General features: G+C 37.5%; 1 protein-coding gene across 1 annotated transcript; it reads left to right on the top strand.

The window, feature by feature from the left end:
- The first annotated feature begins 183 nt into the window (after positions 1-183).
- Positions 184-27,589, top strand: BMX (BMX non-receptor tyrosine kinase). The gene is made up of 19 exons (XM_031557169.2): positions 184-283; positions 921-1,067; positions 2,030-2,134; positions 4,205-4,286; positions 5,509-5,628; positions 7,363-7,424; positions 12,671-12,849; positions 14,823-14,885; positions 15,919-15,975; positions 16,868-16,922; positions 17,778-17,857; positions 18,553-18,680; positions 19,106-19,180; positions 19,726-19,897; positions 20,779-20,995; positions 22,585-22,649; positions 23,498-23,616; positions 25,614-25,771; positions 26,470-27,589. The coding sequence occupies exons 2-19, from the start codon at positions 930-932 to the stop codon at positions 26,542-26,544; spliced, it is 1,950 nt and encodes a 649-aa protein (XP_031413029.2). The 5' UTR covers positions 184-283; positions 921-929; the 3' UTR covers positions 26,545-27,589.
- Positions 27,590-27,901: the final 312 nt, after the last annotated feature.

Genomic DNA, 27,901 nt, shown 5'->3' with positions numbered 1-27,901 from the left:
CTGTCCACACGGAGGGCAGCCAGAGGTGTGGAGCAGTGCCTCATAAAGCCCCACTTTTCCTCTTCAGACTGTTCCTGGTACATAATTGCTGATTGCTGGGCTCAGTTAGGTTTCATTGGATAAATCATGTGGGTGTGATGAACGTCATGCAAATATTCTCTTTCTGCTGTGTTCTCTGTGAACAAGGTGAACAAGGGCACAATGAAGTGCATAGCTTAGAAGAACACTTTCCCTTGGAGCGCCAGAGCGTACATGGTAAAGGACATTTGGTCTTTATACTTGGGTAAGATAAACTGAAACCATATTAAGCTTATAGAAATATTATAGATTTCATCCTTCCTAGTATTTGCTATTGTGTGATTATCAAGATTAAGAAAAATAGATCCACGCATCCATGTGCATGTGGTGCAAGATTTTTACTTACTGAACTTTTCTATCTGTCACCATTCCATAAATGTGCATTTGTTATAGTTGAAAGAAAGAATAGGAACTTTCCAGTTCAGGGAACAAACTTGTCAGCACTAGGTCTGTTTTTCTAGTCTGTAAATAGAAGGGTATTCTTTGTTGTTGTTGTTCCCTTTGCTGCTGTAATGACTTCCGTAATATGCTGCAGATGTAATACATTTGTGTATAAAGTAGACTGTGCTCTTTGCCAGAAAGCGTGCATGGCTTTAGAAGGAGAGATGCTCAGACAGTGAAGTAACAGAAGTGCCATATTTAGAAATATAGTATATAATATAATAAGTTAATCAACCTCGTTTGTTTATGCACTGTTTATACTTTGTAATCATGTATTACTATAGAATTTCAAAACACGTGTAGAAGACAATGACTCGATATATTCTTTATTGCTGTTTCTACAGTTGGTGTTGTCATATTTATTAATAGTGATAATAAAAATTTCTATGATATTCTTTTAGGGAAGTGAAATGGAGAAAAAGATAATTCTAGAAGAACTTCTTTTAAAGAAGTCACAACAGAAGAGAAAAATGTCACCAGCTAATTACAAGAAAAGGTTGTTTGTTCTGACAAAAACAAGCCTTTCTTATTATGAATATGGCAAAGAGGTAAAAACTCATTTTCTTAAGTAAACTATTCAAAGATATTCCGATCATCACCTCATTCTTCTGGTGCGAAACTTGATTAGGAGGGATGCATTAGAATAGCAGGTGTACTTTGTTTTGAGTAAAATTGAAAAATTAGAGTGCAACAAATTCTATTTTCAGTTCAGGAAATCACTTGGCTGCTTACAGCTATGTTTGCCATTGAGCATCTGTCTGCATCCTTTGCAAGACAACAAAACTTAAGCAAGTAATTAACAGTGGCATATGTTTACATATTGTCTTGAATTGGGATGTTTTCCTCATTCAGGCCTCCCTCTGAAGTGATATAAGTAAGTGGCTTCAGAAATTACTTGTGTGAGGTGTAATTGGTTCCCATTCTTATCTCTCATTCGTATAAAGCAGATGGTTAAGCTATCGATTTCTGGAGACTGACTGTGCTTCACACGAGGGTAGATTTCACTCAGAAGATCTCCTGTTGGGAATGCAAATACATTACCCTGGCAACTTATTTCAAAGTTTTTGCTTCCTTAGTACATTTGGGTCCCTCTGATGAGTTAAGTTTCATTGGGATCCAGCATGGAAGCCCGTTGAGAATATGCTCCTGCACCTTAGCAAAAAATACAACTGCCACAGCTAGGCTTCCGGTTTGCAGTTAAGGTGCCTTCTACTTCATTCCTCTTTCTTCTTTCTCCCCTCATTCCCCTTCTGCAGCTGTACTCTTACAATTGCAGCAGATGTTTTCTTAGATGTAGGGCCATGTCCTGTAATTTGTAATTGACTTTTAAAGGAATTTGATTGATATATAAATGTGGTTAGGGCACCAAACATGTTTTTTACTTTTAAAATTTAACAACCATGAAGCTATGGCTTATCCAGCTTGAGACATGAAATTGAACAGAACAGTAAATCTAGAATACTGCATACTGAGTTAACATTAGTTTACAATCTGCTTTATTTTCCCTTAGAAAAGAGGAAGAAAGAAGGGGTCAATTGATATTGAGAAAATTCGATGTGTTGAGACAGTGAATCTTGAGGAATCAACACCTCCTGCGAGACAATACCCTTTTCAGGTTAGTTGTGAAATTTGTTTCATGTTCATTTCATGTGAAATATTCAAATCATCCTAGGATTACACTGATCACTCCTGTCCCAATTGCCGATACCTGCTACAGCTGAGTGCCATAGGTATTTAAAAAAAAAATAGAAAATCTGTCCTTGTTACTGAAGTTGTGACCTTATTAAAATGTTTTTACTTGGCTGGGACAAAATTTGGGTCTAGAATTTTTTCTCTTATGTTCAAATTTCTATCATATTTGCTTTAATACAAAGATCAATACACTTATGTGATTATGACATTTTTAAAGCATAATTAGGGACTTAAAAAATCTCATTTTCATTCCCACTGTCTCCACTCCCATCTTTTTGCCCAATGCCAAGTAGAGGTTTTGACCCAGGACTGCCTGATTACTATTCTCTTATTAGGCCTCAGTTAGTAAATTCAAGGCTATGCTTTGTGCACGTACCAGAAGACGTAGCTGCACAAAGCACTGTTCAGGAATTAAATAAGGAAACCATAACTTAAGATTTGCTGCTTTTTATCTCTTTCCCCAACACGTTCTCCCGAGAGCCTCCATCAGTATCAGTTCTGTGAGCACAGGCAGGCAGTAGATCCCCTTGGAGTGCCACCTGGAGCAGCACAGTCAGCAGCAGCAGGCTGCTTGATAGCGTGTTAATCCATGACCCTGCAAAAATTGCCACGGCCAAGGGCATCCTCTTGAGAAATGTTTAGTTTTTCACTTCCTACTTGCTCCTAAGTGTCATTCCTTTCTTCCTTTCCCTTTTCCCTCACTACTTTTGTGGCAGCAAATGGTGCACTTGTGTTTATCTCAGGAATTCACTACTCAGATAAGTGGGAAGAAGAATACACACTATAGTCACAGGATGGGGGACTCCATTCTGGGAAACTGTATTGCTGAAGAGGGGGGTTAAGATCCTGATAGCTGATTCTCATCAGTTCAGGTGTGATGCTGGGGCCAAAGGAGCTAATGGCATCTTTGGACATTGACAGAGGCACACATTGAATAAAAGCAGGAAGGCTATACTGTCTTTGTTTTGACACTACTGTGATCTGCAGGAGAATATTGAGTCTAGTTCTGGTGACTCTAATTCAAGAAAGATGTTGTAAACTGAAGGGAGGTCAGAGGAGAGTGTATAATGGATTGGCTAACATGCCTTAAAGAGAAAAGCTCACAGGGCTCCACCATTTAACTAAATAAAGAGACAGAAAATAGATTGATCAGTCTGGTATGCTTACGAGAGGGAGTACACATTTAGTAACAAGTGCTCTCCAGTGTACGAACAAAGCAATAAAGCGATACTTGAAATTCATTGCAGATGACTGAAAAGCAATGTTTAGTACAAGGGAAAGGAAGCCCTGGACTTAACACATACACACAGCCTATACTAAGCATCAACCAAACAGCAAAGCAGATGTTAGTAATTATTAGATAGGCATCAAATGAGGCTAGCAGAAAGTATGTTGAACACAAGAAAAATAAGCTGATTTTTCATATTGTATAGCTAAGTTACTGGACTACTTACTGTGGGAGGTTGTAAATACTAGTTACTTGCTTTCAAAGGCAGTTGAATTAATTTGCAGAAGAAAAACATATATCCAAGGCAAGAGAGTATGAATGCATAACCTTTGGATTAGAATTCCCTGATTCAAAACTGCCCCAAGCTTTTGCTCCGCCTCAGTATTTGTTTCTGAGTACTTGAAGACAGGTGCTAGCCTTTGTAACAACAGCCAGAAGCTGGAAGAGGAGTCTGGAAAAACTGAAGTGGAAAAAATGAGTTTCTTTGTGAATTGTAAGGTCTTTTGTATATAGAAGACAGGTCTATCTATAAATATTCTATGCTACCCCTTTTTCCTTCAGTGGTTCTTTTGGATATGATCCATGGTGGTTAAGGTAGTATACGCAAGGCTTATGTGATGACAGTACTATATATGACCTCCAAAAAACATTGCTAGGTTGTGGAAGTTTGATATCAGCGAATCTTCAAGGCCTAATTTTGGTTTCCAAGTTCTGGCATGAAGATTTTGGGTTGCACACTCTCACCATGCTGGCAACCTCTTCCAGATCGTGTACAAAGATGGCCTGCTCTATGTCTATGCACCTGATGAAGAGAGACGGAACAAGTGGCTTGCAGCTTTGCATAGAGGTAAACATTAGCCCTTTGTGTGCCAGTGTATCCAAATAACCAAATAACTTCAGGGCAGATAGGAAAGTACTCTGCACTATCATTTTATGCCACTCATTCTCACCTTCTTTAAGTCTTATTCATACTTGGTTGAAATGCATTGGTGTTTTCAAGAATGAGTTAGAAATTTTAAAAGATGAAAGCTTATTTTGCTATTATTTTTGAACATTTTAAAATTTCCCAATTTTTGACATATCTTCCAGCCAGTGCAAGTTAATAGAGAGTTTTGTTATACTGAAATAAAATCTTCTAAAATAAAATTTGCAAAGAATATGATTGTGTGAGTGATACATTTGTAATGATCATAAGGCAAATAATGGCAAAAACATTTCACTGCCTTCAAGCCTTTTAATAAGTGTATGAAAGTACTGGTCACCAAAGGTGTACTGTTCCTTTCTGTACTCTATTGCGTGTTCAAGGATTTAGGGTTAAAAATGGGTCACCTCAGGAGATTTGGAACCCTGTCCAGAAGCAATCAGTTTTTAAAGTCTCACTTTACTCATCCTACGCTTCTTTTAGCTGTCTTCTGAAGCCAAAAATGCTGTTATGACTTGCAGAACTAATATATCACTAGCACAGTAATTGCACTGGGGCTAGTTTTGTAGAGTAAAGCAATGTTTGGATTATAAATTAAATGTTTCTTTGATAGCATTTCCCTTTGGTATGCTTAAATGCTAGATATATTTTAGCAGATAAACAGATTGGATTTGCCATTTCAGGTATTGGGTATCTGATACTGAGTATCACGGAGTATCATTTTCTTACAGTGGATAGTTCTAGGAAAATATTCAGTATATTTTGATATAATTTTTTTTATTATTATTTTTATTATTGATTGTGAAATCTTTGTAAGATACATGATTTGGAATCATAGCTGTTGGATCCTACTTTGTCTGTTGATTGTTTCATAGGACTGCACTGTGTCTTTCTTGACACACAGATGTGAAAAAAAGAGGTAGCTGGTGGGTGTGGAATTCAGACTTGTGCATATTTGAAGAAATATAATATAGAGGACAAAATACGATGGAAAATGAAATGTGAGGATGTGTGGCTAGATCTAAGAGTCAATAAGTACTAAGAAGTCCCACAATTGAGTGCAGCAGGTTCTATTAAACAAAAGTAAGATTTCAGTGTTGCAGCTTTTTGTGCTTACTGTGTTTTCTTTTTTCTTTATGCTTTCCAGAAATTAAAGAAAATACCAATTTACTAAGCAAATATCATAAAAGATTCTTCACCAATGGGAGGTTTCTCTGTTGCAATCAGACTTGTAAAACGGCCCCTGGATGTACAACTTGGGAGAAATGTAATGTCTTCTTTTGTTTCTATTTACCTAGTCTCAGTGATGCTTTTCACTATATGCCAAATCCAAATGGGAACACTAATATTGACCCTGCTAAAGAGTCTGTCCCCTTCTTTCTGAAAAGGGGCTACAAGAAAGAAGAGGTCAGACTCTTCAGCAGAGGCTGTTGTGATAGGACAAAGGGAAATGGTTTCAAACTAAAAGAGAGGAGATTTAGACTGGATATAAGGAAGAAGGTTTTTATAATAAGGGTAGTAAGGAACAGTTTGCTCAGTGAGGTGTTGGGTGCCCCATCCCTGGAGCCATTCAAAGTGAAGCTGGACAGGGCTCTGAGCACCCTTATCAAGCTGTAGGTGTTCCTGTTCATTGCAGAAGAATTGGACTAGATGGTCTTCCAACTCAAATAATTCTATGACTCTATGAAAATGATATCTGTTTTGTTTGATCTAAGAAGATGGTGATATTTTTACCCACAAAATAATCAAAATGGATGTATTTTCTCCTTTATGCTTAAGATCTCTAGATAAATTGTAGCATTATGCTCAAAGACTCCTCAGTTGATGAGGTTCCCACAACCAGACAGGTAGAAACAATGTGATTTAACTTGCAATATATATATATATTCTTTTAATATCCTTTTGTAAAGTATTTTCATAAAACATAGTTATTATTGAGTTTTTCTATATTTTATCTATGAATACTGAGATAGGAAAATCTACAGAATAGTACACTCCCAGATTTCATATTGTCAAAAGGGAATTCCCTTGTGCTTGTATACATGCTTAATGGAAATCCAACTCATGTTAAGAAAACACAATGGTGAATTATGAATATTTAGGTTTCAGCTTTTTAAAGCTGGATTATTTGGAATTTAGAGCACTCATAGATTTACTAATTTCAATCATGATCAAAACTTGGTCTTGAGCATTTAATATCACAATCAAAAATGTAAGTACCCAAAATTAAGAGACAAATCAAAAGCTGTAGATGTGCATAGTTTGCAACCTGATTTGTGTCTGTGACACTCCCAGTAACACTGAAGCATTTGCTTTTGAAAACATAGTCTTATCTGCTCTCAATACAGTTTATGGAACACTGGCTAATGTAAAGAGTTGTCAGCTGTTTTGTAACAGTAATTTGAATAGCTTCATATAGCTTCCAAACTGTTTGTTACATGAGCCAATAGGGCCGTGAAACCCCCAGTCAGTTGTAAGGACAAGGAAATACCTCACTGTCAGCCATGGATGACTTATCCATGAGAAGAATTACAAGGAGTATTTTGATACATTGAACGCTTCATTTCTGCCAGAGATAATAATGCGTGCAAGATATTGTGCTGTGTCTACTTTATATTTGTTCCTAAATGAGTTCCGGAGGTTGTTAGTGGAGACATGCAGAGCACAGGGAAAGATTGCCTGTGCAGGGGAAACTCCAGACAGCCTGAGTCTTCTGGCTGATAGGTAATGGAATGGCAGTATTCTTAATCACCACTTCATAGACTACAAGTGCCTTTTTCAGAAACTTGGCATAGATGAGAACAATGGCTTATGGACTTTTAAAAGATATTGAGATGAATTAAGAGAAAGTTGGAAAGTACAGAATTAAAGCAGTTCTATATCATAGGGAAAAGAAATGTCAGTGCTGTTGCTGCCACTATATAGTTCTACAAGTGAGAAAGCATCAAGAGATAAATTCTTGCTGAAATTCACAGTATGTTTTTTAATCCCTATCTTTCAGATGTGACTCTATGTTGCACAACCTGGTCTGTGAAACCACTGCCTCCAGTCCCTCAAACACTGGTAGGTCAAACTTCTGAGTATCGACCTGTAGAGAAAGACTCGATAATGATGATATGGAGTCATATAAGATGGGAGAACTGCAGGCTGTCCCTGGAAGTTGGTCTCAATCTCTAATATATGGTCATCATAGAATCATAGAATCACCTGGGTTGAAAAGGACCACAATTTTCATCTAGTTTCAACCCCCCTGCTATGTGCAGGGTCGCCAACCACCAGATCAGGCTGCCCAGAGCCACATCCAGCCTGGCCTTGAATGCCTCCAGGAATGGGACATTCACAATCTCCTTGGGCAGCCTGTTCCAGTGCGTCACCACCCTCTGTGTGAAAAACTTCCTCCTAACATCTAACATCTAACCTAAACCTCCCCAGTCTCAGTTTAAGATCATTCCTCCTTCTCGTATCACTACCAACCCATTCAAGCAGTTGTTAATCAAGGTACTGCAATCTGGTGTCCAGCAGCTTATCAGGAGGAGGGACACAACCCTGTCTTCAGTGTGCTGAAAAAGACAAACTGAGGAAGCCTCAGCCACTTCCAGTTCACTTAACAAGCTGGTGGTAGTAGAGACTACAGCCTTTATAGTGACATCTTTTAGTGAATACCATCAAAATTAGTTCTCTAGAGCATAGGAAGTCTTATTCTTACAGATGTCCCAAACTCCACTCTACCACACTTGCCAGTGAAAATGGTGCTTCTAGTACTTGGAGAAAACATAGTAACTGAAGTTGTGGACAAATATATTGAGGTTTGTGGGCATGATGGTGATGGGTCAATGGTTGGACTCCAATCTGAATGATTCTATGATTCTATGACTTAATTTAAGTGAGAAATGGCGGATAAACTGCACTTTCTCAGGCAATTCCCACGTTACACTGCTCCAGCAGGCTGGGTCAGGAGTACAAGTGCCTCTTCAGGAACATCTGTTTAGCTCAACTTAACAGAAACATACTGTAAGTTAATGAATTGAAAAGTGTTTCTGAGATATATATGTACTCCTACCTATGTCTTGACTTTATACCAGACAGTAAACCAGAAGTGTGTGCCTTGCTCTCTGTGCATCTGTGAAAACTAAGCAAACAGACTCAGAGGACAAAAAAGACACCAGAATGCCAACAAACAAACAAACAAACAAACACTGCATGCAGCAGTTTAGCAAAGTGCGTGATGAAAAAGGGAAAGGCTGGAAGGAATAAGAATAAAGCGGAGACTGAAGATCTGTTTCTGTGTTTATTTCCTCTTCTATGAGTGGTGTACTGAAAATAATGCATCCTGTTTTATTATGTTGACTCATGATGTTAGAGGCAGTTGTGGGTGGTATGGCAGTAGAGGTTGAATCTTCTTGCCAACACTCTGTGAAGATGGTAGCAGAGGGGCAGCCTGACAAACTGGCACAGAAGTGTCACTCTCAAACAGCGTTATTGTGTTCTTTGTAACTGTTCTAGTTTCCATGACAATAAATAGGAGGTATTACTTTCAGAGTAACCTATGTTTCTCCTCTCATACAAATGTAAGGGCTATTCTACTATTTTTGACCTTAATTTCATTGCCCAGCCAAGTTACTAAGTTTTGTGAGGTGAAGGTAAAGCTGACAAGGAAATAGAAGAGAACAGCGTTGTTTGATCTTCATGTATTTAAGAAATGGCTAGCAGAATGGTCTGCGTATTCTCAGATCGCTAGTCTAACCTCCTCCAAAAGTAAACTAGATTTAAAAAATCATGAGATTTTTTTAAAAAATTATGTCTCCTGCCTTCTTTTCATTTGTCTTCTGGTTTGTGGTTTGTATCTTTAGGATGCATTCTGGGCCCATTTCCCTGCTTCTCTCTGTTGATCAGAAAGAAACTAAAAAAAAAAAGAAGAAAAGCTTGAATTCTTATGTATACAATTGACATAACAACTAGGGCTTTAAGATTTGCATCAAGAAACAAGACAAAACCATGAGGTATAAAATGGAGCTCCAAAAATAATAATAAAGCCTTGAAAACAGGCTATGATCAAAGAAGCTTTTGATATATTTTTTCTGTTAATAATACTTGAAAGTAATGGCATTGTGAACATGCAGCAGCATAACTTGTTTTGAATTCTGCGGTCTGCTTGCCTGGCTTCCATCAAGAGATGCTTTGTCTATCTGGAGAGATCATCAGTCATGCAAATGTTCTGCTGAACATGCTGGCTTCTGCTAGGTCTTTATGATTTATTTTCATTATCTGCTTGATTTCAAAGGTGTTATTTTGGAAGGGAAGTTTAAAATGCAGGAATGTGACAATATTAAGGTTGATATTTCTAAAACAGTTTCAGTAAATGCAGATATAATAAGTACCACATCTGGCTAGAACAATTTGACTTCATTTCCCCAAGCTGTATCATACAGATCAGACTTATAAGGCTAATACTGAGTTTTCATGGCGAGGAGTAGTCAGCAATCTATATTTAGATCCAGAGCTACTTCTATAAGCTTTCAGCACATTCTATTTTGTCATTTCACCTACTCAGACTGATCATCAAAGGCACAACTGAACTGCCAGTCTTCCTTCCATCTACCTCCCATTTCATATCCCCATTTCATATCCCTCACCTCTCCAATCCCGGCGAGTCTTGTTTCTTTTCTCCTTCCTCCATTGACCAGAAGCACTAGTTCTTCTCTTTACAGCTTACACCTTTGATGTCTCTGTCCCTTTCATCAGTTGAACATTACACCATTTCCACAGGAGAGCTAGTTCCTAAAGAGTGATACTATTACAGAGAGTATAGGTGACACCATGCCTTCAGAGGGACCAGTAGGCATTTCCTCTGTGCTTTGATAAGCAGGATCTTCCTGTCTTAGAAACACTTTCATCTCTGCTGGTGCCTGTCAGGCACTGTCTTTGCAATGTCAAATACTTTCTGTAGGTCAGGTAGAAGTCCACTGAGTGCACACATATATCTCCTCATGCTAATTTTTTTGACAAGTTTTTTTAGAAGAGTAAATGAAGCAACACATACCTCCAGTTGTACCGTGGGAACACGGTTTTGCAGATGGTAGGTATACTACATTTGCCCATCACACCTAAATCTCAGCTTGTCACCTAAAGCTCTCTCTAGATGGTTGATAAAGTCATCAACATGGAAATCACAATAATATCATTGCTAGCATAAGGGAAGTAACAAGGTGTATTCAATTACTATTAGGAAAGTATAGGCTTTAGGGCTTTCAACCAGTGCTGGATATGGAAAGCATTATGTAAGGACACAAACCAAAACATTAATCTGTACCAGGTTACACAGAAGTCCATCCAGAAATATTGCAAAAGACAAGTACAAATCCAACAGTAAAACCCAAAGAGATGCAAATCTGATGTGCTCATCTTTGGCTGGATCTTTCCCCTGTCTGGTTGGACAAAACAAAGCTTCTTTATTTGATCATAATTATTTCCGCCATTTACTTTGGCCAACACTTTGCACTTTCTCCTGTTTCACAAAAAGATGAAAGCTTCCTCAAAGCATGACACCCTGATCATTCCATAAACAAAACGGAGGATTAAGAAAGAACAGTTAAATCTCAAAAAATTACCAAAGCCATATCTCAGAGATACAAATCAGCCCATAAATACATTCACTAAAGATTTACTTGCTCTAATATTACTAGATGCTTTTATGAAAATGCATTATAATTTTCTCCATCTTTCTAGTAGCTTCAGGCCACTCTATTTCTGACATTATCCACAAAACAGACAGCCTAAGGCTTGGATCATGCTTAACAAAGGCCTTCAAGCTAAAAGCTCCCTTCCACTGAAGTCAGGCATGGCCAACTGGAACCAGACTTCCTGTGCTGAAGCAGTAACGCTTGATGAATAACAGGTCTAAGTCTAGGCAAATGGGTATTCTGTTCTTTACAGATGAGCATCGCCATGGGAACTCAGTGAGATCAGATTGAGGCTCATTGTGTTTACTGGAAAAGATCCTGCATGTCTTCTGGATCCACAGTGTCAATCAGTTGGCTTCTTGGTTTCTCTTTGCTTAAATTAAGTAAAGAAATATCAATGAAGATGAAACAAGCAAGCACACAATGCCGTGGTTGCTAAGATTTGTTTAAAGGAATCACAGCCTGCTTCAGAACACTTGGCATTCTTACCCAGTATTTCATTACAGTGCTTTTCAATATAAAATGATTGCATAAGATAAATAGTTGGCACTTGGAGCCTCTTATCCCAAGTCTTTGTTATTTCTCCCCATCTTTTGCTGTCAGTGTTTCACATGTAGTTTTCCCTACTATTACAGAATTTGAATGCCTTGATTTTCTCAGTTATGACATTTCTCCAATTTCTAAATACATTTCAGTGCCTAAATCTAAGATGCCTTTTTGCCTATGCTTAGATTCTTGTAAACTAACTTTAAAGTCGGGCTTCTCACCCAAGTTATTTTTGTAGACCTCCTAAACAAATAGCGGTGATAGGTAGAAACTTATGTAGGAAGACACATTTCACCTGAAGATGTGGGTCAAAGAGAAATCCTATAGTTACATTCCTATACTTGTTTAAATCTGCACAGAGAAGGAACCAAGTGGAGTTCCTTATATCTAATAAGTTTAACAAAGAAACATCCAATGTGGTCAATAAAATGTTATAAGGAAAGGGGACAATTTAGAATCACGTAGCTTTTTCTTTCAGAGATTAGTAGAAACGACTGATGAATATCTCTTGTGCTTTATGGTAATTATTATGGTAATTAATGATTATTAGTAATCATTAATTATTGATCAACAGTCATTAAAACATATATATGTAGGTTACAATAGTGTGATGCTGTGTTAGAGTTTTCTGATACAATATGATGTCATTGCACTTAGTTATAGTAAAACTGTTTGTTCACATGGTGTCTAATGCACATGAATTGCAATTGCTCAGTAAACTCTATCAGCTTCAGATGATGTTAGGCTTTTAGTATGAGTACAGTCTATTATGTCATCTTGTTAATGAGAGCTTACTATGACAGCTGTGTCAGCCTGCACTCCAGGTAATGCTTTGGGTGTCATTATGATGGAACTTGGCTCTGTTTTCACCCGTGTCACAAATATGGACAACAGTTTCTGGAATGTCCTTCTACACGAATGAGAAAAAAAGGTGCTTTCCTGTGCCCATCTTCTTAGCTTTGATTAATTTTCTTACATTGTTATCCATTTTGAAGATATATATGATCATGTATGTCGCTTTTCTTTTCTTACTTTATTCTGTGCTCTATCTCTTTATCATTTTATTTTTTCTGTCTTCAAAAGTTGAGACGTAGAAGCCTGCCTCAGGTTGTATCATCAAACAAGGGAATTCTAAATATGGCTGTGGCCCAATGCAACTATGAACCCTCAGGAAATTCAGCTATCCGTCTTGTCAAAAGCAATAAATACCATGTATTGCAAGAGGAAGATTTTGCCTGGTGGAAAGTAAGAGATTTGGAAGGGTAAGTATGCACTGCACTATACTTCTTTTCCATGATCGTGATCTTCTATGTGTCTCATCCTCATAGACAGCATCGCAGGCAGTCCCAGTGCCTTACAGGATCTATAGAGCTAGCATTAGCTTGGAACTATGTTAGTAGCTTTTAAACCTTTTTAAAGAAGCCTCATTGTGTTCTGTACAGCTCCACATTCATTATCATCCTTGGCTGCCAGACTGGGTTATAGATTTACTATAGTCACTGCCTGTGTGCCAGCAAAAATAATATCCAATGGCTTTAATTCTGTCATGTGCCTGAGGAAGGGCTTGTGCACTCTGAAGCCGGCCATTTATTTCCAACTATTTAGTCTCAGTGAATAAGAAGATAACATCTCTCCTCACAGACTTTGCCTCTCATGTATGCACAAATCATCTTTAGACCAACAGCGTCACTATTGCAATAGCAGTGACAGCACTGGAGACCAGTGAGAACTGTTGAAACACTTCCATCCAGCATTGAACAGAAGCATTAAATTATTCTCTTTGAGGTTCACAACTGGAAGAATCCCCTTTGACTGCTTAAAATACAAAATTTTTCATTAACATCCAGCTGGGGCAGAAAAGAAAATTGCTTCCCAAGTCATTAAATAAGAAACAGCTTTCAGAGTATGTTGGAGACAAAGGCAACACAACAAACAGGAGCTGCCTAGAAGAGATACGACTTCTTGTCTGTCTCATGATGGATACTCTCTGAATTTGATTTCATGTACATGACAGAAATGTGGAAGGGAAGAATTTTTAAGCAAGAGGATATCCAAACTGGTTTGGAACAGAATGGAATTAGTTGATTCACTCATAACTCATTGATTAAGTTTACATCTGCAAGTGAGCAAACAAATAAATCAACCTTAAGTCAAAGTGTCTGTATTTTATAGCTGACAGGAGTGGCATGCTGTTTGGATTAAGAAAGCAGCACACAACCCCAGCAATTCAAAGACAATGATAAATCAGTAAGCTGAGATTCGCTGCTAAATGTCATCACTGAAAACTTGATGGCTATGCAAAAGCATATAATATAGGCAGCTCTGCTAATAGAGCCTGAGCAGAGGGCTCTGAGATGAATGAAGGAGCAAAACAAAATCAAGAGAATGGGGAGCATTTATAGTTTTTTCTCTGGTTTGTGAATCTGAGGCTTTTGCAGCACTGATTCTGCAAGGAAAAACTCCATATATAGCATAGCAAAATCTTAAAGTTCTTCTTGGAAACTTCAAAGATCTTGGAGTTCTGAATGTAGTAGGAACAAACAGCTGGCAGTTACCTGTTTCAGATTTCATGCATTCTTGGATTTCTTCTCACTCTACTGAGATCTGTGGTGAAGAAACCCTTCCTTTCTGTCTCAATTCATAGGCAAATATACACCTTACTCCCCCAGTTTATTTTTCTGGTGGGCACAGCATACAGCCCATTCCCTTACCGCTAAAGATGACTATGGGTCCTCATAACTTAGTCCAACATGCCATGCTGCCAGCTGCTTCATATGCTAGCTCAGCTGCCCATACTCACTTAGCTTAGCTTCTCAACTGCATGTGGCACTGTGTGGGAAAGAGTGCTGAGCCTACCTGCTGACTTTCTGTGTCTGACCTTGGATACTCTGCTGGCACCTATTAGTCACTTGCATCCTTCATCACAGCAATGGAGATGGCATGTAATGATATTGTTGAACAGCTGCTCCAATCTCCCATATATTGATGTCAATCACTGAGAAATAAGCCATTTCAGTGACTAGTGAAAAGCATAATTCATTGAAATATAGTCTTCTAAAACAAATTACCTCTGCATTTTCTCCATGTCGTGTACAGAAATGTTTTAACCATGAGCATTTCTGTTAGTGGCATTCTAACAAGTGTCTGTCTGATTAATCCCTTTTCCTATTTTAAGTGACCAATTTTAAGATGCAATCATATGTGATAGCTGAACTGTGAACTGTTTATTTTGCAGGAATGAAGGCTTTGTACCAAGCACTTACTTGAGAAAGTTATTCTTGAATGAGGATGAGCCAAGGTGAATCAATATGCAGCCATCCACTGCTTAAATGTTCTCCTCACCACTCAAGAAAAGATTGGGCAAATTTTTTGGAATATTTTTCTTCTTAAGTAACCTTCTGAGTACTAAGCATATAATTTACTGCAAGGTGTAGAATCAAATGCAATTTGTCTTCTTGACTCATACATTAATGCAAAAAACATCAGTTTTTCCCCATCACCTGTTTTCATTTAAATCAGTAGGGTTTTGCCACTGTCTTCAATATGCTGGGATTTCAGTCTTTATACTTTTATTTCAGTTTTAAAATGTCAGCCTTGCTAGCATGCTCATGCATTTGTATGTATGTAAGCATTCCACTACAGAGTGAGTTCAACTCTATTATAAATCAGTCTCAAATTTTCTTTATGGCAAGATGGCAAGATGCTATGACATTGTAAGCATTAAGTGTATGTCAAAGTGTTTGAATGAAAACCTTACAGAAACTTCACAAATTTTCTTATAGTAAACCACACTAGATAGGATCCAGAGGTTTACTTTAAAAACAACAACAAGCCAAAACAAACAAACAAAAAACCCAACCAACCAACCAACAATAAAAAAGCCACTATTCTATTAATATTCAGTAAAAGACATCATAATCACTGTTCTGTTATTTTTGCACAATAAATTGTTTTAGAATTCTTTCCATTGACTGTCATGCTAAAAATATTTATTTGGGAAGTTTAGGGTTGTACAGTTTTGGAAATCTTCCATGTAAATTTTGAAGTGGTAGATGCAATCTTTGAGTAAATTCAGTAAAGACGTAGTTTCATTGCTTGCTGCAGAACACACAGAACATATTTCTCTTTCCAACACATTGTACAGTGGCATTGTGTAAGTGTTTAGCAAGTCAGAGAAAAATCTAGAGAAGTAAATATATCTCATTTTTTTTAATATTCACCTTGGAACATGGCACAATAGAAACAATTACTCAAAAATATATGCAGTGTGGCATTTAACAATTTTCATGACTAGTTTTTCATCATTTCAGTGTATTGTTTTGTCTTTGTAGGGAAAACTCAAGTGTCAGTGAGCAGACAGCAGAAGAACAGAGCATGGCTCAGCATGAGTGAGTATGTAGGATATATCTTCATGAGAACTGAGAGATTCTTTATATAGAAGTTTTATTTCCATTCTGCATGTACAAAGAACAATGGCATTCCATATACTTATGTTATATTAATAGTAACAATTAGATATATAAAATTGTCGAATCATTAAAGATCACCTAGTCCATCTCCCCTGCAATGAACAGGGACACCTACAGCCAGATCAGGGTGCTCAGAGCCATGTCCATCCTGACCTCAGATGTCTCCAAGGACGGGGCATCCACCACCTCTCTGGGCCATCAGCTTTGAGGTCATCAGTAAGATCACTGGTCACAGACTTCCAACAATAGATATGAATTTGGTTTTGGAAAGGAAAAAGACAAGTGTTTGGACAAATCAGTCTCCTACACTTATAAAAGGATCCTTCATGAAACGAACTTTTGTTAAAAAGGCTTTACATGAACTCCCCAAAATGATCTGACATAGTATGTTTGTCTTGTTTCCACCATGGGGTACTTCTCACTTTGCTCAAATATTGTGAAAAACAAAAGATTAGAGGAGAAATTATGCAACTCATAGCTGTTAAGGAGATGGACATGTCCTGATCCAGGACAAACAAGCTACTTCTGGTAGAGCTCCAAGACTGCAGGATCTTCCTGTAAGGATTTACTATAAAAAGCCAGCATCACAGCATGGGCCCAGATATCTCAAGGTATAGAAGTCCATTGGAAGCAGATGGAACTAGTGGTTTCTCTCTTTTTACAGCCTAAAATTACACATGCAGGACAAGTCCCAACTCTACCTTTTAGAAACATTTTCAAAAATATTTAGATGTATGGCATTTTTCATGAGTCTGCTGTGCCTTACTCAGAAATCAGCCTGTCAGTAACGAGCCTAATACTTCTCTTACAGTTGGTATGCTGCTGGTATCTCCCGTGCCCAATCTGAGCAGCTGCTCCATCAGAAGGTACTACATACCCCTATTGCTTGTATATGAACAGTCAAGGAGAAGTTTCTGTCTTTGCCGTAGTATGTAGCTAGAGGATGCTGATGCTCTTCAAATAGCTGTTGCATAACACATTGCTAGAAACTCTTGTACTCCATTAGAATTGAAAAACAGATCTCCAAAAAATGTCTGGATGCATTGTTTCTCTTGTACAGATGAGCAGATTATACACTTCAAAAACGAACTCTGAAAAACAGAGTATCTAATTTAGAGTGGTAAGCTGTTTTCACAGAAGTAAAAGTGAGGAGTGAAAGTTAGGACTGGAATACCACCAAACATAAATAAATATTCCAAATATATTAATATGCAATGAAAATCTTTTTAGCTATTCTACCATTCAAAAATACCTTGGCAAGAAAAAATGACATTTGTCTAATGAATTATGTGAAACTACTGAGTATAGCAGAGAAAGAACTTATTCACAAGGAATGTATGGAGCCTCTGGAAGGGATAGGAGGGAGGAGAAGTTTAACTACTTTCTGTCTACCTTGCAGTTAATCTGTGCCTGCATCAAACCAAAATGGCACACTATTCGTTTCATGTCTGGGATGGTGTACAATTCACCTAACTCTAAACATCTACACTGGGGTACCACAACCAATTATCTAGACCTCCTTTATGGGGAGAAATAAATAATTCGGAGGCAAAGTTTGTCTTGTCTTAAAGTAGTTCTTAAAGGACGTCAGATAAATCACATCTTTTCTTATCTATGGACATTCCAGTGTAAAATTCTAAAGTTCAATGAGGTGAATCCCAACCTCATAGATTCTTGTAATTTTATCTTTTTTTTTCTTTTTTTTTTTTCTTTTCATTTAGGGAAAAGAAGGTGCTTTTGTGGTGCGGAAATCTAGCCAGGCAGGAATTTATACTGTGTCTGTACTCAGTAAATTTCATGAGTGAGTATTCAAAGAATGAATATCCTTTCTATGAGCATGCAAGGGAAATTATATTTGGTGTAAGTTGTCTCCAACAAAATCTCTTGTGTTGAAGATGAACCCCAGGCACTTTCAGGTCATATTGGTTATTTGAACTGACTCAGGGAAGGAAGGGAAGGGAAGGGAAGGGAAGGGAAGGGAAGGGAAGGGAAGGGAAGGGAAGGGAAGGGAAGGGAAGGGAAGGGAAGGGAAGGGAAGGGAAGGGAAGGGAAGGGAAGGGAAGGGAAGGGCTCGGTAGAAGTTGGAAAGCAGAAGAAGAGGTGGAAATGTTGACTTCTGGGGCAGACTAGAACTAATTCTAACTGTGGCCCTTTTATTCATAGGTGTCCAGAATTAGATGTAGAGCCATTGTGAGGGCAGTACATGAAAGCTATTGACTTTGGATGACAATGTTGAGAAACAAATACAGGCTATATTGTAGTACACAGCAAAACTCTGTAATATGCTTCAGTCTGTTCTAAATAGCCAGCAGATGTAAAGGGTGGATAAATATGACAGAGGAAAACGTAACAGTCTCCCTGAACAGATCTGCTATTTATTTAGTTATTTGGTTGGAATGTTGTAGTTTGTCTCACAGCTAACTAATCTATTAATGCATGGGCTGGAAGGCACTTTGCAAGGCTCTAACATACACAGCACTTCGTTGTGTTTTTCAGAAGTAAAAAAGGAATAGTCAAACACTACCACGTGCACAAAACCCCTGAGAATAAGTATTACCTTACTGAAAATCACTGTTTTGAAACAATTCCCAAACTGATATACCACCACCAACACAACTCAGCAGGTAATCCTATGTGTTCTTTCTACTTGGCTCTGGCTTTGTCTTCTGCGCTTTGCAGAGTTAACACAAACCACTTCCAATGCTGAATGTTCTAAATTTTGAGACATCTTTTGGGAGAATTTGGGTGGGACTTGAGCTATCATATTCATAATCAAAATAGTTGCTTTGCTTTCTGTACAGAACTTTTTGATAATTTACTGGCTCTTCTTGCAATACTTCTGCTGAAGGTATTGCAAAGAAAAAATTGTTTAAAAAAACTGTTTAGAAAACCCTGAAGTGCCTAGTCTTGTGAAATGATGAAGCTGCTAAAAATTGTTGTCTTTACCTGGATGGTGTGTGTTTTTGTGTTTGTGCATTAATTTCCTGTATGTTACTTGATCCAGAGGAGTTATTTATATATTGAGAGCTTTAATGGGTTTTGTTTGTAGGTATGGTGCCAAGGCTCCGGCATGTGGTATCAACACAAATAAATAAAGTCCCAGCCACAGCTTCATTGGGAAATGGTAGGAAAATAATTTTATAATGTCAGACATGGCCATCAATGAAATCAAGACAAGAAAATCATGATTTACTTCTTTCAGGCTTGTGGAAGATTGCAGAATCTTTGAACTCATTGTTTTGTGGCCATTTTAGTTTGCCCACATAACAATGATGTTATGCCTTTTTAAGACACTCTATGTCAAATGTTATATTGAACATGAAAGATCATGTGAGTTTCCCATTTTTTTTTTCCCCTTTGCAATATTAACTGGCACAATCATGCTTGTTTTCCAATCCCTTACAGGAATATTTATCATTTGATGCATAAATCTTTCTCAAAACTACTTATAAGGCTTAAACCTAAGCAGTAGCAAAAAATACTTGTAGGAAGTTTAGTGTCCTTCAAACATAAAGCTGAGATGAGAGACAGGTATGTTACATCAGTGCACCATGATTTTGTAGCCCTTCAGAGAAAACAACAGCATTGCACCTGACAGACATTATGCTTGCATTTGCTTTTTTTGTTTGTTTGTTTGTTTTGCTTAAGAGAATTTCTTTGTCCTGCTAGGAATCTGGGAGCTGAAGCGAGAGGAAATTGTGCCATTGAGAGAGCTGGGAAGTGGTCAGTTTGGAGCAGTGCATCTGGGAAAGTGGAAGGGACAATATGATGTGGCTGTAAAGATGATTAAAGGGGGAGTAATGTCAGAAGATGAATTCATAGCAGAAGCTCAGACCATGATGTAAGCTTTGCTTACGTATTTGGAAACAATGATTTCTCCAAACATTAATCAGTGATGCAAAGCAGACACCGGAAAAAGGATTTCCTCTTAAAAATAGCTTTAAATAATGTTGAGTACATTAGACATGGGCTAAATAGGTAGCCATGTAGAACATTTGGAGTATTAACAAAATAATTTCACACAAACTGATGGGATCACCTACAAAAAGTTTCAGCTAGCATCTCTTCCAAAACATTAGAGGTTCCACATATGTCACTTAAAACTACTTTCCTTAGCACATATACAGAAATGATTAGAAGGTCATTGTTGCCATCCTGCAGATAGGAATGCAGTGAATGACTGGGAAATATCAATAATATAAAGATGTGATTTGAAGTATTAGTTTCTGAATCTAAAGAGATAATTGTATTAGAATATCCAGTGAAATTCCATTAAGTGATATTAAGCACATGAATTCAAGAACATTTCTGTTATCTCATGTCCTGAAGGTATGCGTTACCTTGCTGTCAACTAGCTGATACAATCACCATTCTGAATCCAAAAATTTTGCAGCATAGTTTTAGTAGAAAACTTTCAGGTATAGGGACCACCCTACCCGCTCAGTTCCATTTTCTCCCACCAATAAGGCTGCACATTTTCTCCGCTAAATTCTATTTGAGATTTTGACTATGAAGTTGACATTTCATCAATACTTCTTTTGGTTGTAATCAATACTGAGGTTCACAGTAATGAGCAGGAGTCTCAATTCCTCTTGAAAATGAATTCTTGCAAGTCTAAGATAAGACTGCATTCATTCTCAAGAATTTCTCAGAGAATGCTGCATTAGTATGTAGTAATCATATCTATTCTGTCTCTTACCGTTTTATTTGCATTTATTTCAGGAAACTTAATCATCCCAAACTTGTTAGACTGTATGGAGTATGCTCAAAACTGTATCCCATCTACCTGGTGATGGAATATATGCCAAATGGCAGTTTGCTCAGTTATCTACAGATTCATGGGAAGGAATTACAGCCCCTTCAGCTTCTGGAAATCTGCTATGACGTTTGTGATGCTATGGCTTTTCTGGAGAGCTGTCAGCTCATACATAGAAATTTGGTAAGCTATCCCACAGGAGAAGTGAAATGGGAAAGACCGACACAGTTCTGACCCGTAGTTCAGGTACAGCTGCACTGGTGCTCACCTGAAAAGTGTCATGGTCTACAAAGCAGAGACACCTGGTTGGTTCAGTACAAGGTACCTCTGGGCTAGGAGCTTTATAGCCACATGTAGACAGTATTGCCCACAAGCTAAACTTTCTGTGCTAGCAGGTCCCCAGCACTGCATACTGTGCTGCCTGCATGCATGGGCTCTAGGTTTAGGGATTTATGAGCACTTTGCAGCACAACTGTAGCATCAGTAAAGCAAAAAGTTCAATCTGAACTGATGATTCAGTCCTCCAGGAGATAGAGGTGCAGCATTAAAGATGAGGGGCACTGTTAAATAAATCTCTAATTTATCTAATTGGGAACCTTTTCTCTTTTAACAAGTACGAATGTTATTAGGATAAATGGGAGTTTATTCTTGCACACTGCAAGCAGGAACAGAACTTGAAAGTCTGGAGTTGCCTTCTCTTTTAAATGCATGTATAAGTCACTGTATTTCAAGTTGCTCTCAATGTGAGGTTCAGTCATTTCAAGGTCCTGGACCCAAAGTTAATGCAAAACGTAGTTATAAAAAATGGTAGCATAAGTCTTTGGGGAAATAAGCAGTTATTTTTGAGCCTGTTAAAAGTGAACAAACACAAACTTCAGAGTCAGTAGCAGTATTTTGCCTTCTAACTCCAGGCAGAAATACATTGGAATATTTGGTAATGATTTATGTTATAGACTTGATTAATTTTCCAATAGGGATCTCATCTCCTCAGGTACTATTTTAAATGCTGTCTTGATGATGCTTTCAAAAATTTGTTTCTATTTGCAAACAAAGTTGTTCAATCCATACATCACTAATTTTCACACTCTCCTTCAGAAATGAGGAATGACAGACAATGTGGTTAACAGTGTTCAAGTAGTAAATATGAAGTCAGTCTCTGAAAACCGTCTGTATGCCATGGGAAGACAGAGATTAAACATGAGTTTGATTTCAAGCTGTAGATTCAAAGTGTATCACAAAAATTTATGAGCATGAAGAGACACAAAATACAACTTTAGATAAGTGTTCCCTGGTGACCATTTGTAGAACTGTTTTCTTACTGAAACTTTCATAAGCCAGACTGTTTATATCAATTTTTATTGTTTTACTCTGCTTATAATGTATTGTGGATAAGCAAATCAATGTTTTCCTTCTTGCTTTTGATGCCTTGGTAAATGCTAAGACCCTGTAGTAGGATGCACTTTGCAAGACAGAGTTTACTTTCTAGATCTGTTGCTGTCCGTCCAGGTGAATGTGAGTTTCTCACCTCTGTTTACTCATCTCTCATCATCCTCATTTGTAAAGCTGAGGTAATGATAAACAATGTTTTTCAATCAGTAGTCAAGCCAAATAAGAGAGTTACTTACTAATCCCTTACAGTTTCCAACTTAACTGCTTCAATCAAAGCATTTCATTACTCTTTGAAATGTTAGTGGATAGAAATTTAGACGTGACATTATTTCCTCCACTTTAGTCTTCTTCTACTCATCTATCTTCTAATTTTTCTACTAAAGGCTGCTAGGAACTGTTTGGTTGACAGCAATCTTACCGTGAAGCTATCTGACTTCGGGATGACAAGGTAAGTAAGAGAACTGATAGCCTTGTGGAGCTGCAGTTTTAGTATATCTTATAGTTTACTGGTAGTGATCAGCTAAGAACAGGCAATTAGTAAAGTTAAGTCACAGTGTGTTACATCTTTTTGTGTTTCCTATCCATAAAGTAGTTTCTAAACTATTATGGAGTTACAATAAAGACACTTTTCTGTCTCAAAAACTCAATGCTTAAAGGTTAGGCACAGCTGAGAAATTTCACCACTCATATTTGTTAAGGAAATCTCAGTTTGCTTTTTCTAGAAGATATGCACTCGACCAATGGGCTAAACACCTGCATCAGCAGCCTCAGTAGAAGGAAGTGGGAGAGGATGAGCAGCCTCAAGTCCTCTGGGGATAGGCTGAGGGGACAGGCACTGCTTAGTCTGGTGAAGATGAGGAGGATAAGAAATACCTAAAAGCTGACTGTGGCTGCTTGCAGTTGCAAAGCTGATGAAGCAAAGTAAACCTTATCAGTGTCAGATGTTACAACGATGGGAAATGGCCACATACTGCAGCTCAGAAAGTTCAAGCTTGAAGAACATAAGGTATTTCACAAGGTGACAGTGCAACAGGAAGCACTGGGACACAGTACAAACCTCCAGAGCAGAAGGGTTGGATCTAGACGATCTTTGACATTCCTTTCAACCCAAGCCGTTCTATAGTTCTATGATTCTATGACTATTTCTCTAATATGTTGATAACAATTATCTGATCTATTGACTACAGCTGATGTCTCTACCACATATCCTTTGGAAGTTTGGGATTCCATCTGGGATTTTCCTGGCCAGAATTTTCCTTCAACTAGCCACAACCAAGTTCATTTCTTCCATTTTAGGTATATCCTGGATGATCTGTATGTAAGTTCTCTAGGAACCAAGTTTCCAGTGAAGTGGTCAGCACCAGAAGTTTTTCATTACACCAAATTTAGCAGCAAGTCTGATGTATGGGCCTTCGGTATGTATGGAATTTTGTGTATAAATGCTTATGTGTATATGTTATCATGTTTGAATTTATTTATCTTAGTATACGAAAATACTACATGCATGCTGAAATAATACATAAAGCAATTACAGCTTATGCTCTCATTTAATATTTTTATGAATCAAAAATAGGAATTTTTGGAATTTTTAGCCCAATGTTTTTTCTTCTAGGCATACAGAAACCTTGACCACTCCCCAGGTGCTTTATATGTGTTTTATATGCTGCACTAACGGGAAATGTTGGCACTGGAGATCAAAAAGTGTCTTTGACTGTAGAACATAAATCTTAGCTGCCAAATCAAAGAGCTGTTCTATTAGTCCAAGAGGTCAGAATGGATAGTGTGCATGGGCCAGATGTGCCAGAGGATCTGGGTCACTGCATCTTGGAAAAAAAATAAAATGCATTTGCAGATCACTTTCTATGCAGGAATTTCAAACATTTGAACTTCTACTTCAGTGGTTTTCAAGATATGATTTAAAAATCCTCAGGGTCTGTTCAGTGTTTCTAAAAGTCCGAAAAAAAGCAGCAAAGAAAGGGGAGCCATTTGTGAGCGGCCTTAAATCCACTTACATGGGTTTGCTCCTTCAGTAGGATGATGTTAGCAGCGGATGATTTGATGGAAGTTTGGCAACCCATTGTTCTTGAGATTGAACAGTGGTGAATAAAGCAGATGAAAGTGCCTCCAAAATGCAATACTTCTTTTTTATCTTTAACTTTAGCTAGTCTCCCAATATTGTTAACGTGTCTAGCGGATAAACAACTCAATTGTGCTCTTCACAAGGTTTTTATAATATACGCAATTAAATCAAAGGATGGATTTTCTGGCAATAAATTTTCTTTTTGTTCTTACGGATGAAATCCTGACTCCAGGCATTATTGTCATTAACTTCAATATCAGCACTAACTTCAATGGAAAACACTGTTTTCCCTCAGAGGGTCTCTTCTCATTTTACCACTCTCCACTGATGCAGTGGAAGCAAGGGGAGACATGGATCTGTCAGTCTTGGTTTGACTGCTTTAAATTAGTGAGTCTTTGAAGGGCTAAAGAACTGAACCAATGTACTCACATCCCAGAAGCAGATGTCTGAGGACAAATAATCTTGGCTGTTTCATGTTCTCGTCAGGGAAAGGTGAGATTCAGGTATTTTATTCTGATCCCATTGTGACACTGCAAAGCTCCGATCTTGAAGCTGGAGGGAAGTTAAAGATCCAGTACATTTCTCTTTGAAAAAAATAATAATTCCACTATTAATAATAAATTTGGATGTTAGAAAAAATTTCTGCTTGGAAAGAGTGGTGATGCAGTGGCACAGACTGCTCAAGGAGGTGGTGGAGTCACCATCCCTGGAGGTGTTCAAGAACCGTGTGGATGTGGCACGAGGGACATGGTTAGCCAGCATGGTGTGATGGGCTGCTGGTTGGATTAGATGATACTTGTGATCTTTTCCAACCTTCATTATTCTATGATTCTATATTGTGAATAATAAATATTTCACTTTTTTTTTTTTTTTTAACTATCAATCTGTTTAGTTTCAAGAAAAATAGTTTCAAGCAAAGGAGTCTTTGTGAATTAATTATTATTATACTATCCAGTGTTTCTATTGCTTCAGTAAATTCCACTTTTTATATGTATGTGTAGTAGAGACCACAAAGCATTTGGGAATCTTTCTGATGCCAAAGAAGTTTATGTCTCACTCAAACACTCGAATGATCATTAAAAAATGCATTATGATTTACTCTATAAAAATATGCATAACTGTAACAGTGAATTTCTTTTTCCTTCTCTAACACTGTGCATACATACACATTTACATAAGGGGATGTTTGTATTTTTGGACATTACTCTCCATGGAGTCAGTTATGTATTGCATGTGAATCTTGTTTTGGGAAGGAAGGATTCTCTTGCATTTCTTGGTTTTCATTTCTTATCTTCTGTTTCTTGCCTTCCATTGCTGTGAATACTTCTGCAGGTATCTTAATGTGGGAGGTGTTCACTTTGGGAAAGCAGCCCTACGAGCTGTACGATAACATGCAGGTGATTGAGAAAGTTTCTCAAGGATACAGACTTTATAGACCGCAACTGGTTTCAGACATCACCTACCAGATAATGTACAACTGCTGGCATGAGGTATGTGTATCTGCATGTACATTAAAATGCACTTCAATGTCAGTGTAGGACACAGGGTAAGATTCTTCTCACAAATTTATTGGTTTAAAATTTGAATTCTGAGTTAAATTCCTATGACTACAGAATGACTAGTCGTACCTCCCCATGACCATTTTTCCCATCTATTTTAGCCACCATAGAATATGTGTTATTTCTATTTATATATAAGTATCTTAATTAATTTGGAGGTGACCTCTACCTCTTTAGATAGCTGAAGTTGCATGAAAAAAAAACACCCTTAAAATGGAAGGAGTAAGTTATCCCATCTGTGAGTCTTCCAGGAGTCAAATGCTGATCATGCTGATGTTATCTTCAGAGATGTGTCTGCCGTGCCAAGAACTATCCTGATTTATTGTTTCTCTTCAACTAAATTTTAGTCTGTTGTCTATGGACCATGACTTGTCCCTCTCCCACAGCAAAGAACCATTTGGCATATTGTTGGTGATACCATGAAATGACAGTGATTACAGACTTTTTAAATATTATTGGCAGAAATTTGGGAAAAACATTAATGCAAAGAAAGAAGAATAAATTATTGCAACAGAAGAAATATAAAAAAATATAATTTTTTTCTTTGTCCCTTAATCACCACTGTCTCTGCGAATTTCTGTATGCATTTGTAACTAAATAACTTTATCCATCATCTTTGCCTCATCCAGCTGCCAGAAAAGCGTCCTGCCTTTCATCAGCTCCTGTCATTTTTCGAGGTGCTGAGAGAAGACAGCAGGCCTTGAAAAAGAAGATTCACATACAGATGACTGTGCATACTTGTTCCATATCATCTGTCTTCTGTGAGAGAGTGAAATCTGAACTCTTCCTGACATGAGCCACCTATTAGTTTCTAATTTAATTAGGGATTTGACCAAGAAGTATACGGGGAAAGCTTTTATGATACTCTGCAGGTGACAGTACCTAGAAGGATGCTGTGGAAGAATGTAATTCATTCTGTCCACCTTGTCTCAAAGGACTCCTCAGACACTGAGATATATGGCAACTGTATACACTTCTTTCATGTTTCCAAGCTGTCACTGTTTGGCCTTAGCTGGAAATATAAACAAGGAAATACATGCTAGTTAGGCTTTATGATTATCACAACTCATCTGAATGCATTGTTCCTTTGTAATTCCCTGAAGCTGATGCTTCAGGTCAAATGCAGAACTGCTGCAAGTAATAATAACATAAGTAGTTATCACTTCATTTTCAATTACTTAGAAATTGCTATTAGTAAAATATTACATCAGTTTGTTTACTAGTAGTATTGACTATAATTTTGGCCCTTGGGGTGTATGTCTGATTTTGAATTTATTCTAAGCTGTGTATCTAAGATATTTGCAACTATGCTACATACAGGAAGATCCTTAGAGAGCTATTGCTTCTTTCCACACTTTTTTTCTCTTTTCATTTTTTTTTATGTGTCATTGCAACAATGTTAAATTTGGCAGATCTGTATAAAATAGTAAAAATAAAATAGTAAAAATTTGAACAAAACTTAAAACACCATAGTTGCTTAGCTAGGTATTTTACTACTGAGCAGCAGAACATTCTCTATTGATATTAATACTGTACTGTTAAATAAGAACACCCAACATTCAAACGTGCATAGCACTATGCTAATTAAGGGCAACTTCATTCCATCTGGATATACCAAATACACTTGAAGTTTCATCACTGTAACAGAATCTAAAGTTACATACTGACATTTGTAAAATCTAATATATACAAAAAAATGCAGAGGTTGTGAAATAAAGTAATTTTTGAAAAACTTCTCTCCTTTGAAATGGATGCTTTGCTGTAATGAAAATGTTAATCTTGAAAACAGATCTGAGGGTGGCTGTTATGCCTAATTACATTGTTTCCTCTTTTGTCATTCCTTGTTTTTGTTGATGTACTGTAAGTGGGTAAAACACGTACAGTTGAATTATTTATTTTAATAATGTATCTTTATTTATCTTAAAGTCTAGCTAAGTACTAAGATTTGAGGATATTTTGGCAATCTGATATGTGGCATAGACAACTTTATATGCCTGCACAGTTTGCAACTACTTCTTTCATCTACCTAGCATTTTGAATCATCTTCAATTGCCTCTTGTC

This window comes from Meleagris gallopavo, chromosome 1, assembly GCF_905368555.1.
Source record: "Meleagris gallopavo chromosome 1, MGAL_WU_HG_1.1, whole genome shotgun sequence".
Classification (NCBI taxonomy): domain Eukaryota; kingdom Metazoa; phylum Chordata; class Aves; order Galliformes; family Phasianidae; genus Meleagris; species Meleagris gallopavo.
Note: the sequence above shows the minus strand (reverse complement) of the source record. Positions and strands in the feature narration are given on the sequence as shown.

Bases quoted from the DNA above. Each gene is read 5' to 3' on its own strand.
- BMX (XM_031557169.2), top strand. From the start codon at position 930: ATGGAGAAAAAGATAATTCTAGAAGAACTTCTTTTAAAGAAGTCACAA. The intron at 18,681-19,105 runs GTAATCCTATGT...TTTTGTTTGTAG, and splicing joins CCACCAACACAACTCAGCAG to GTATGGTGCCAAGGCTCCGG. The intron at 19,181-19,725 runs GTAGGAAAATAA...TTGTCCTGCTAG, and splicing joins CACAGCTTCATTGGGAAATG to GAATCTGGGAGCTGAAGCGA.